Source organism: Archocentrus centrarchus, chromosome 3 (assembly GCF_007364275.1).
Source record: "Archocentrus centrarchus isolate MPI-CPG fArcCen1 chromosome 3, fArcCen1, whole genome shotgun sequence".
NCBI lineage: Eukaryota > Metazoa > Chordata > Actinopteri > Cichliformes > Cichlidae > Archocentrus > Archocentrus centrarchus.
The window spans coordinates 9,389,957-9,402,275 of NC_044348.1; the positions used below are offsets into that span (position 1 = coordinate 9,389,957).

Sequence of the window (12,319 nt, forward strand, 5' to 3'; positions counted from 1 at the left end):
TTCTTTTTTTTTTAATGGTACATTTTCTCAGTTTAAACATTTGATGTTTTCTCTGTTCTACTGTGAATAAAATATGTGTTTATTAGGTTTGCAAGTCATTTGTATTTACGTTTTACACAGTGTCCCAACTTTTTGGGAACTGGAGTTGAATCTAAAGAGTAAATTCAGAAGATTCAGTTCAGTACTTAATTTCGCCTTGAGTTTTGCAAGTCATCCCCTCCTCTTAGCAACACCTAACAGTAATGCATCATTTAAACAATTGAGATGGGCTCATTTATTATCTAGCATTTATGTTTTCATGATATCAGATGGCTTGCATCCAAAATATTTAATGTTCTCAAGCTAATGCTTTTAGCTGAGTGAGAGATTGTTTTGTGGACATGAAAAGGGTGATGTGATGGGCTGACCGTCTTGTGGATCAGCTGCTGTTGGAAACATCTACAGCCAAGTCCTCTTGATAGATTTTGAATTGGTCTCTAGTTCTTTTAGCTCGCTCCTTCCTGATCATTACCTTTGTGCACATTTTGTGTTTTATGACTTTGTGTTCACAGTTGCTTACCATCTTGGTAACTGATACTGCATTAGACTTATAATCTCCTTTATTAAATTTACTTGTCCTGTGTGCTGTGACGTTGCATCGTGCAGTACTGGATGGCCTTCACAGCATGCCTGAGAAAATGTGGATTGGCCTTCACCAGTTAGATTCTTCTCAAGGATGGCAGTGGTCGGATGGCTCTCCTCTCTCCATGTTGCGCTGGGAACCAGGTAACAGTGAATGTGAATGTATCTTCTGTTACTTTTTCTCTCTGAGCTCTGCTCTGTGTAACATGTAGAAGATCTAAATGTTTGCTGCACATTTTGCACCCTCATTTTTAGGCATTGTTACATTGTACATAACCAGAATAACCCAGTTTCACTTGCCATAAACACCTGCTTCTCTTACCACAATAAAACTTGCATCAACAATATGTTGCTGCTCATCTGTAAAAGCAAGTGTTTGTGTCAGCCAGAGAAACAATGAGGCTACTGTTGTAAAGAAGCTCATCGTGCCACACAGTGTAGCACTGGGACTAGGGTTGCTGAATGACCCATTTATAGTACTGAATAAAGCCTGCTAGCTTTTGCAATATGTATTTCTGTCTTCTTAAAGGGAACGTGCAAGTGTGAATGTCAAGTATACTGCAGCCATCACGCTTTCTACCGACATGAGCTCTTTCTTCTGGTCGCTCTCATTTATAACATGTCATTGTTGCTACTAGCAGCTCGGTGCTGGACCACAAAACCTTATTTATTCATTAACTTATTATTTATTTCATCTTTCTGTAAAGCACAGTTCATATGCTAAGCTTTGAAAGATATCCAAAGATATGTGCCACATCTCTTGCTCTTTTCGCAGTGAGTATGTGATTTTATTAATATTTATTGTGTGGTTATGTATTCGACAGGAATGCCACCCAACTCCACAATCATTGAGTCAGACTGTGGAGTCCTGAACTCTAAAAACAACTATGAAACTCTGGCATGTAACAAGCGGCTGCCATACATCTGCAAGAAGAGACTCAATGCCACTGAGACGGCAACAGCAGGTGGGTTGGATGCTGATGCTCAGCGCTTATATTTATTTTGAATGAAAAAGAAAAAACCCTCACCTGTTTGAGTGGGCAACCAATGTTGCAGCGCTTGATGTGGCAGCCTGGGTCCGCTCTGGGGTCCTTTGCTGTGTGTCTTCCATGTTGAAAACAACTTGTATAGTATAAAGCCATGCTAATGACTCTACTAAGCTGTGCTGATGCACAGTCAGTGTTGCCAGCTTTTCAGCTGGTGGGGGAGGTCCCCTTGGGTGTTGGGTGACCAAAGTGGCATCCGAGGACAAGGAAACCGGTCCACTGTACTTGACACCTGATGCCTGTCTGTGTGGTGACAGAGGAGGATTTCGGCTTTAGTAGCTGTCTCCAAAAGTTGCCAAAATCACTGGAAAAAGTCACTAGATTTGGCGCTAGTCACTTTTTGGAAAATAAAAAGTTGCTGGGGATTCTGTAAGGTCACTAAATCTAGCAACAAAGTCACTAAGTTTGCAACACTGTTCACATTAGTGATATTATATATTGGCATGCTATAAGTTTACAATAACATCCTAATGCAGTATTAACAGGGGTTCAGTTCACATTGTAGTTTTTTAGCTTGTTAAGATCTCAGTAATAGAGGCCTAGAGACCTCTCTGCAACCACTGGCAAAAATATGTATTCCCCAACTGGTTGACAACTGGTTGCTGCAGGTTATTAGCAGTCGCTAGTGTGAAATTACCATAGTTGTAAAGAGATATACAGTGCTGCACTGAAAACCTTGCAATTGCGTTTGTTGCTAGCAGGTTACCGGTACTTTGCATAGAAGGCGCTGATTTATCTGCAGACACTCTCAAACTACTGCACTGACAGGTGCGATCCAAACTGGAAAAGGATGGCAGTCCTCTTCAAAGTAAAAGATGGGCTTTTTCAAATTTGTTGGTTGCAGTGGGAAAAGCGCTCTCTTGCTCAGAGACTAAATTGTGAGGGTCTGCAGACAAGCATCTTCCATGCAAACTGTTGTTGACCAATACAGTGTTGAGTCTTCCCTACCAACCACGGGTTGCAAGGGGGACACTGGCAGTTTTCTAGAATGTGTGGCTGAGGCCTAACTGTAAACAAGCTTTTTAATGCATTTTAACATAAGAGGCTGTAAGGGGTCATTCCCTTTTTTTCTAGCCTCAAATGGCAACTGGATTTTTCAGCTCTGGAGGTTCGTCCTTGGGAAATACAAACTCTTCTGTCACTTTTTTTGTTTGTTTCTCGTTTTTCCTCTCAAAATGTTTTCCTTTTTTTCAAATGAAGGGTTTAAGGTTATGAAAATGCTGTTGTACAGAATATGGAGCCCTTTGAGTCAAACTTATTTTATTTTATTGATCTAAAGCCCCAAAGTCCCCTCAAGGTCTCTGTCCACCATGCATTTCTCTGCAGATTTTGTCTATAACGAAACAGTGTGTCCAGACGGTTGGGTGCCATGGAACGGAGTTTGTTACAAATTAGTGAAGGACAAGCCAAAAAACTTCAACGAAGCCCAGAAGTACTGTAAAGATATAGAAGCAGGAGTTTTAGCCAGTTTCCACTCGATTGACAGCAAAGAGATGCTCAGCACTAATTTCCATCAAGGTAAAACTCACCACATTTCCCTTGTAATAACGGGATGATTTCTGACATGTTTTCTTTTTCTCTTTTTATGTAAAACATACTTTATGGCTGCCTTAAAAAATAAGCACTGAGGTTTCATGATTTACACACTGCTGCCTTATTTGTGGCGAGAAAGATTTCCAGGCCTATGCTTTGACTGCTTGAGTCAAATTTAAACAAAGTCAGAAATTGAAAATGTTCATATGCATGTTATTGTCCGTCAGATGGCAATACTTTGGATGTGTGGATTGGTCTGAGGGGCTTCGGCATGAACCCTACTGTCTTCAGTTGGAGTGACGGGCTACCCGTAACCTTCACTTACTGGAGCCAATCACACCCGGTCCAGCCTACTCAGGATCCTAACTGTGTCTCTTACACTGGAAAGGTGTGTGTGAAACACATCCACTGTACTCAGCCCTTTTGCATTTGTCTTATTTTGTGTATGAGGCTTACAGAATCAAACCTGATCCCTTCCCCACAGTTTCATGCTTGGCGGATTGAGAACTGTGCGCAAATGCTGCCTTTCATGTGTCAGAAGAAAGGAAAGTTCAATGAATCAGCAGTACAGATCGGATGTAACCTGGATGATGTGAGTATTCCCTACATGACTCCATTTTTTTAAAGACAATCTGGCAGTATTTTACATTTACTATTAAATATATAGTCAGTTGGGCACCCAGGTGGCTTAGTGGTGAAGCCGGCAACCACATGCATATGCCGCGTTGCAGTGCTGCCAGCACAGGCTCAAGTCCCGGCCTGTCGCCAGCTTGCCCGCTTGTCTTATCTCGTGTCCTTCCCCCATTTCCTGTCCCTTTCCACTATGGATAAAAGCTGCTAATATAGAGTCAGTTAGGTCCTTCTGTGCCTCCACAGTGGGAACTTAAATTCAAGTTTGTATGTTTGAAGGATGTAGAAGCCATGCACAGGTTTGCTGATGTTCAAACCAGAGCTTACTGTAAAGGTCAGATGATCTTTATGGCACTATGGAGTCATAAAGTGGTTGAAAGGAGATGTGCAACTCTATTTGTGGCCATTGTAAGAGCCAAAGAGTTGTGTAAACGAAAAAACTATAATACTTGATGGTGGGCCAAAAAACATTCATGTGACTGTTGGCAGTACAGTCCTGCAGGATGCATGTCATAACTTGGAGTATAAGAGAAACATAATTATAGCCTAATAAAATCTGACAATTTTCAACTGCCCAGGGTTGGAGGAGACATGGCAACTCCTGTTATCAAGTGAACTCCAAACAAGTGTCCTTCAAAGACCGGTGCAACATCACTATAAGAAACAGGTAGGGACTTTTTTCAGCCGATCAGAAGTACACATGAAGACTTTCTGATATCAGTTCAAAATATGACCTTTATTTCTACGATAATGCCATACGATGTTACCACATTAAGTTTCTGTGGTTTTGCAGTAAAAGAAAGTCACTCACATTTGGCTGTTCTTTCCAGGTTTGAACAGGCTTTTATTAACCATCTGCTTCAAAAGACGACAGGCAAGGAAACTCAGTATTATTGGATAGGGATGCAGGACACCAAGAACACTGGGGAGTACCAGTGGGTGAGCAAAGATGGATCAGTGGATGTGGCAAAATACACCAACTGGGGCTGGTTTGAACCAGGTAAGAAGCCTTAAAGCCATTAAGAACCTAGTGCAGGAAAAGTATGCGTATATAAATTGTCATAATCAACTATAGTGTTGTAATGTACTGTATGTAATTCTGAACCTCTGATATTAGGGTGTTTTTTGTTTTTTTTGTTTTTGTGTGTGTGTGTGTGTGTGTGTGTGTGTGGGCTCAGATTTACTGATTTTTTATTTTTTTTTAACCATTTCATAAAATCCACCTTCTAAGACCCAAGGTTTCATGAATATGAAATCTACCAGACATACTCATATATTAGACCCCTGTATGTTGGTCATTAACAAAGAGCTCACATCGTTGTGGAGGAATTTTGGCCCACTCTTCTTTACACTATTGCTTCAGTTTGTTGAGGTTTGCAGGCATTCATTTATGCACAGCTTTCTGAAGGCCCTGCCACAGCATTAATATCAGGTTGAGGTCTGGACTTTGGACCATTACAGCACCTTGATTCTTTTGTTTTTCAGCCATTCTGTTTGCTGCTGTGCTTGAGATCATTGTCCTTCTGCATGATATAATTTTGGGCCACGCTTTAGCTGGCAGACTGATGGCCTTACATTTGACTCTAGAATATTTTGATATACAGAGGAGTTCATGGTGGGCTCAAGGCACGCAGGTCCAGTAGCTGCAAAGCAAGCCCAAATCATCAGCCCTCCACCACTGTGCTTGATAGTTGCTATGAGGTGTTTTGTGCTGCTATGTTCTTTTTGGGTTTCAACCAAACATGGTGCTGTGCTAATGGCCAAACATCTCCACTTTTGTGGAGATGTTTGGCCAAAGGACAATCATTCCAGAAGGTTTGTTCAGATGCAACTTTGCAAACCTAAGCCATGCTGGGCCATTTTCTTTTAGACAGAAGAAGCTTTCTCCTGGCAGCCCTTCCAACAAGCCATACTTGTTCGTCTTTTTCTAATTGTGTTGTCATTAACTTTAATGTTTAACATGCTGACTGAGTCCTGTAGAGTCAGAGATGTAGCAGCAACTGCTTCTCTAAGATCATTGCTGATGTCTTTCCTCCTTGGCATTGTGTTAATTCACACCTGAATGCACCAGACTAACAAACTGCCAAAATTTCTGCTTTATAGTGGCACGCACACTTGCTGATGATCAATAAATCAAGTACATTTGATTAGCAGCAGCTGGCTTCTGCTTACCTTTCTAATTCCTGTAGACGCAGGAAGCGTGTACTCTTATTTCCCACACACCGCTTCTGCATTTTGGCTTAATTTTGGTTAAATAAATAATGTCACAGTTTAATATGTCATGTAGTGATTTGAGATTGTATTTACCTAATTTTAAAGACCAGATGATTTTTATTATTTCTTGATATGTAAAACTATAGAATTTCTTCCACAACTGTAAAGGTTAAATGTATAAATGCCCATAAGGTGGTTATAGGGGAAAAGTTTTTCTTTGTCCTAGAGCTTAACTTTCTATCACTCCTTTCATATCAGTATTTTATACAGTTGTCTGAGAACATATATAGAGAGCATAAGTGATTACATTTCATTGTTTCATCATCCTTTTAGATCATCACGGAGGGTGTGCTGTTATTTCCACTGCAAAACCTGTGGGCAGGTGGGAGGTGAAGAACTGCACTCTTTTCAAGGCCGGCACTATTTGTAGAAGAGACCTCAGTACACACCTCCCCCCCCAGAACCAGAACCAGACCCTAATGCAACCTGTCCTAATGGCTGGGTGTCCAGGCCAGGCATCAAATACTGCTACAAGGTGTGTGTGTGGGTGTGGGTTTCGGTGTGGATGTGTGTGGATGTGGATCTCTCTCATTAGGTGCAATAGTTCTTTGGTAAAGGTGAAAATGGCTGTAGCAGGTGTGGCAAAGGCACTGCACTGATTTTAAACATCAAAGTCTGTTTGCAGGGCTTCAGGAGCGCTTCTTCTGCAAGGAAGCAATATGTAGTAGTGATGCAAAAGTCAGTCCTTTATTTTTTTCCCAGAATCTCAGCTCTGTATGTGCAGAAGCTGCTTCTGAGGATTGTCTTTTGAGTTTCCTGTTATACCTATGGCACACATAGTCACTTGAGTCTAAATGATGTTCTGTGACAGCTGAATTGACTTTGTTCAAAAGCTGCACAATCTAAGCTGTTTTAAATGGTTGTTTCACCATGTCAGGTGTTTCATAAAGAAAGGCTGAGCAGGAAACGCTCCTGGGAGGAGGCCATGAGATTCTGTCAGGCTCTGGGAGCCAATCTGCCCAGCTTCACAAACTGGGAAGAGATGAAAGCCCTACACATCATTATGAGAGAAACTATCAGGTATGCACACAATCAACACAAGTTGTGTATTTCCTATTAAAGCACTAGCAGTGCTTACTGGTACAGGTAACTGGTTTAACTAGTGACATCATTGTTAGTTGCAGAGAAGTGTGACATCATTTATGGCTGCAAATCAATCAAGAAAACCTACAATGCTATCTGAGGTATAACATAATAGTAAAAACAAAAGTTCTGTTTTTGTCACACTGAAGGGAAAAAAAACCCAGTTTTCATACCAGTACAAACTTCATTTAGTGGTTGCTGGAGGTTGCAAAGATTTTGGGTACTCTGGGAGTGGTCTCTAGACCTGTGTGACTGGTGTTTTACACTCATTAATGGGTTTACTGGTGAAGATGTTAGGATGGCAGGATGAAGTCAGGTGAGAGCTAGCTACCCAGTAAATCCCAGCTTACTCCAGTAAATTAGTGAAAACTTCCCAGTTTAAAGTCATTAATGGAGAGGCAGATATTAGTGATGATCCCCGGCTCTCTATCAAGGTGGCCTTTCAAAAAAAAATGTGTCCTGCACATCATTCTTAGAAACTTTAAAGGAGATTTCTGCAGACTTTGGCATCCAGACGAGTTGCAGGACAAAGGCAAATCTACATAATCAGGCCCCATCATATCTTAAAGACCTCAATACTACACTCTCAGACTCACTTGTGGTTCCTAGAGTTTCTAAAAGTAGCACAGGAGGCAGAGCCTTCAGCTATCGGAAACCTCTCCTGGAGAACCAGTTCCCAGTTTAGATTCAGGAGACAGACACTCTCTCTACTTTTAAGATTGGGCTTACAACTTTCCTTTTTGATAAAGCTTACAGTGCTGGATCAGGTGACCATCCTTTCCTTTTTTTTTTCTTTTTTTTTTTTAAACGCCTTTATTCAAAATTATTTGGCAAACAAACAGCCACATCACAACAAAACTTCCTTGTCCCTCCCATAGTGTGTTTTGTCCTGTCTCTCTGTGCTCTTCATTTTCCCCTCACCCCAAACCGGTCACAGTGGATGGTTCTGCTGGAGGTTTCTTCCTTTTAAAGGGGAGTTTTACCTTCCCACTATTGCCAGTTGCTTGCTTATAGGGTCATTTGATTGTTGGGGGTTTCCCTCTAATACTGTAGGGCATTATGTGTTAAACTAATGTCTGAAAAAACGTGAGTGCGATTATTGGCAGGAGTCTAAGGGACATTCATGCGTGGACAAGTCAACATTCATTATTGTTTTAACCTTTATACACATTTCTAGCAAAAAAGGTGGGGACGGGAGGTGACGACAGTCTTTTCCTTGTCGGTCCGGCACAAATAATCGCTTTAATGAGGAGACGACTTGTAAACATGTTGGTTCATCTTTGTAGGAGTGTACCTCAGAGTCCAAGGTTGTCTCTTTGCTCACATTAACATTCAGAGCGCTCAGCTCAGTCATTAAAATAAACACATACCATCTCCCGTCTCACATTTCACACTTTGCAGTTGAGTCAGTGAAGGGGGAAAAAAAAAAGCTTGCATGAAACATCAAAATATTCTAATGCTTAAGAGGATATTTTAACTATAATTATCTTCTTATTTGAAAGAAGGGTGGTTAAGTAACATGAATGATGGCAGTGTGCTCCCCTTGTTGCAGTGATAATCGGTACTTCTGGGTTGGCCTGAACAGAAGAAACCCAGCAGATCTCTCCTGGCAGTGGAGCGACGGGCGGCCTGTGAGTATCCCGGCTCTAAAACACATGTATATAACCTGGCAGAGACTGCACCTTTACTTATCTGTAGTTTTGACAGTACTTTATCTCATATGCATATTCTACAATGTACCTGCAATAGGTATCTCTGAATGTTTTACATGAAGATTTCCACAAGGATGATGACTACAATCGGGACTGCACTGCATTCAAGGTGGGCTGGGTGTATTTATGCTGCTAAGTGGAGACCACGATTATCAAACTCAGCATTAAGAGTTATTTAATGTTGTCAGACACAACCAGTTATTAGAACTGTGATGCAGATTTTTTTGTTCATTTCATTTTTTGGTGATGTTTGTGCAAACCATCTGTGTCCGCAGACAGTGAAGAACAACTTGAAACACATGTTTTTCTTTCTGCTGCACGACTTACCTCCCACACCTTTCTACCCCACACCCTTTCACTGTGACGCGCAGCTGGAGTGGGTCTGCCAAATACCTCGTGGTGAGCCTAACCATGTAACCAATGCTTTGTAGTGTATTCTTGCACCAAATAAAGACTGGTGCTGGTTTGGGAAGAGTCCAGATCACTCGTTAAACTAATTAACAGGAATTTGGGGGCCACAAAGTGAATGAGACATTTGTACAGTTTTGCATAACACAGCAGAGATTTCCTCCGTGTCATTTAATTTCTGCATCATTCTTTCTTTGATGTTTCAACAGGAGTGACACCAAAAATCCCAGATTGGTACAATCCCGGTAATGCCAACATCTTTTCAGAACCTATGCTTAAAGTTTCTGTTAAGACTGTGATTTGGATCTATCATTAGCCAGACTTTTTTTTTTTGTGATTCAACTCCTCTTTTCTCAGATAATCCTCTAACTAAATGCTGTGTGTATTGTGACTAGAGCTGTTTGTGTTGCTTTCAGATGGGCATCATAATTCATCGTCTTTGTGGATGGAGCAGAGTTTTGGTTGTTGATAAACCGCTGCTCAATTTCACGAGGCGAAGCTCTTTTGCAAATCGCAAAACGGTAAACTGGCAACTCCAGCTACCCCCACTGCTGCTTTCAAAATCCAGGAATCGATACAAAAAGTAAGTGACAGTGTGTAATGCTCAAAAGAGCATCATCAGTCACCTTCGATTACAGCTTTTGATGCTTTTGCCTTGGGTTTGACTAAAGTCTGTTCCCAGTGAATTTTTATTGTATTGAGTTAATTCAGTTTAAGAGTAGAACTACAGTAAGTAAGCTTTTACATATCAAGACATGGAATAATGAGGAATAAAAAAATATATCACCTGTCCTCACTAGGTTCTAAAATGATCTAAACACATCCTCAGATGAATTAAAGCACATGATCGTTTGTTTAGCAAAACCAAGCTGAAAAATACAGAAGCACTGTGAAAGACTATGAATCAGTCTCTCAAATCACTGTGGAGGAATTTTGACCCACTCTTCTTTACAGTGTGGCTTTAGTTCATTGAGGTTTGTGGGCATTCATTTATGCACAGCTCTCTTGAGGTCCCACCACAGCATTTCAGTTAGGTCTGGACTTTGGGCCATTGCAGCACCTTGAGTCTGTCTGTAGATTGCTGCTGTGCTTGACATCATTGTCCTGTTACATGACCGACCTTTGCAAACCTAAACCATGTTGCCATGTTCTGGCTGCTACTCTTAATTCATATAGAGGCAGTTAGGTTAAGGGTAGTTCTTAATTTCTAAAAACAGTTATCTGCATATGAATAAGCAAGTTACGTAGGGCAGGGGAAAAATTTAGGGCTTGAAGTTTCCTGGTTCAAATTCAAAGTTATTTTGGCCAGTCAAGCTTCAGCAGGTTTTGGTTGCACATAAATAGTCTGTGTGGAGAGCTAAAGAAAGATTTTTCATAATGTATCACAATTTGTAAAGATTGACTACAGGACAGAAGATAAAGACTTGGCCTTGGATATCTGCCGGCTACTCCTGGAGTCACAAAATATTGGGCATTGCCTTCAGAGCCTGTGCTTCTTCAGCTAGTAGGGATTTCTTAATTTAAAAAAAAAAATGGCAGCTAATAATGAAGGGGACAAACGCTTAAAAAATGGGAGTCTTGTCACAAGAGAAATTCTTCCCGCTATCTTAAGTTTGGGAGAAGCTGACAGCTCATTGATGACAATGCAGCAAAATAGGAAAAACCAGTAAGGGAGTGCAATATACATTTTGTCTTGAAGCTACTCACAAATAAACAGAAACATCAGTGCCATAAAATTTTAGAAGCACTTAATACACTGTGTAATAAGTTTGATAAAGATATGAAATTTAGGTCACCTCAGATTTTGATAACATCAATTTCAATGTTTTGAACAGTTATCAAATCCTACGGCACAAAGCTGGTGGATTGATATGAGAGACCCTGGAAGCATATTCCCATGATGTAAGCCAGTCACTCTGATCTTTTGAACTTTGAACTTGTATAGATGAGGTAAAATGTGATACTGAAATACACTAAAATTATGTATGTTGTAGGTACAACTCTTTATACCACCGCCATTTATTTTCCATGGAAAGATGCACCTACATCACCCCTAAAAGTTCCTTTCCAGGTAAGTAAACATTAAAGAGTTTGTAAAAGATGAGAATGATTAACGTTTTAAATCCACTGCATCATTTGAACAGAAATACTGAGAGGAATTGAGCGAATGAAACGCCCCTACGGTCAGACTGTTTCGAAGGCAAAGAGCAATCACACCAAATAGTTCCTTGATGACTGAATTCAGTAACTGTTTCATTAAAAACTTTACTTTTACAGTAGTACATTTCAATGGTTTATTTCTTATCAACAACAGTGGAAACCTGGTTCAGCCAAATACAGCAAACCAACTTAAATGGTTTCTGTAGGCAAATGAATGAGAAGTTAATAATATTTCTTTTTCACTGCTTTGAAGTGTGTGAGACTTCCCTTCTCAAATGTGATGATATAAAATCTAAAGATAGATTGCTGTTTGCTTATGTTTTATGGTGGACCTGGCCCAATAATGATAGCTCAGGACCCTTTTTAGCTGAAGGCCTGAGGAGCCTATGCCGTGGTGAAGTATCCAGCCCTCCGCCGTCCATCCATCTACAGTGCATAAGAATTGCTACATCTCGTGCCGCTTCTCAGTGGATTTGAATTCTTATTAGTTTCTACAATAGAGCCAACCAATGACTGGAAAAACCCCTAGCTTTCTGTCTGTTCTTCACACTTTACAGTGACCTGTGAGTTGTGATGGATTGTGAGCCAGATGAGCTACTACATTATTGCCATTCTGGTTCTAGACTATGACCTTGTTTGAGTTTGTGATACAAATCTAATCATCTGGAAATACTTAATGCATAGCTGTTAGGGGCTTTAAATATGAGCTTTACATTGTCTATGAGTGACTTCTCTTACTTATTCTCTCCTCTGAATAAGTGCTATAGTTCACTGTGATGCACATTACTTTGATCTGATTAATGAGAGACAGGCTTACAGTCACTACTACTACTACTACTACTGCTACTACTA

At 40.6% G+C, this 12,319-nt stretch overlaps 1 protein-coding gene across 1 annotated transcript in view; it reads left to right on the top strand.

The window, feature by feature from the left end:
* ly75 (lymphocyte antigen 75) overlaps positions 1-12,319 on the top strand; it is a 31,889-nt gene that overhangs the window by 6,415 nt on the left and 13,155 nt on the right. The window contains 19 exon segments of the mRNA XM_030723255.1: positions 646-765; positions 1,446-1,586; positions 2,994-3,185; positions 3,428-3,588; positions 3,685-3,792; positions 4,409-4,497; positions 4,661-4,830; positions 6,378-6,484; positions 6,487-6,579; positions 6,982-7,124; positions 8,740-8,818; positions 8,937-9,008; positions 9,175-9,298; positions 9,517-9,552; positions 9,724-9,741; positions 9,744-9,783; positions 9,785-9,890; positions 11,143-11,213; positions 11,302-11,378. Of these exon segments, the coding sequence (XP_030579115.1) occupies positions 646-765; positions 1,446-1,586; positions 2,994-3,185; positions 3,428-3,588; positions 3,685-3,792; positions 4,409-4,497; positions 4,661-4,830; positions 6,378-6,484; positions 6,487-6,579; positions 6,982-7,124; positions 8,740-8,818; positions 8,937-9,008; positions 9,175-9,298; positions 9,517-9,552; positions 9,724-9,741; positions 9,744-9,783; positions 9,785-9,890; positions 11,143-11,213; positions 11,302-11,378 (1,947 nt within the window).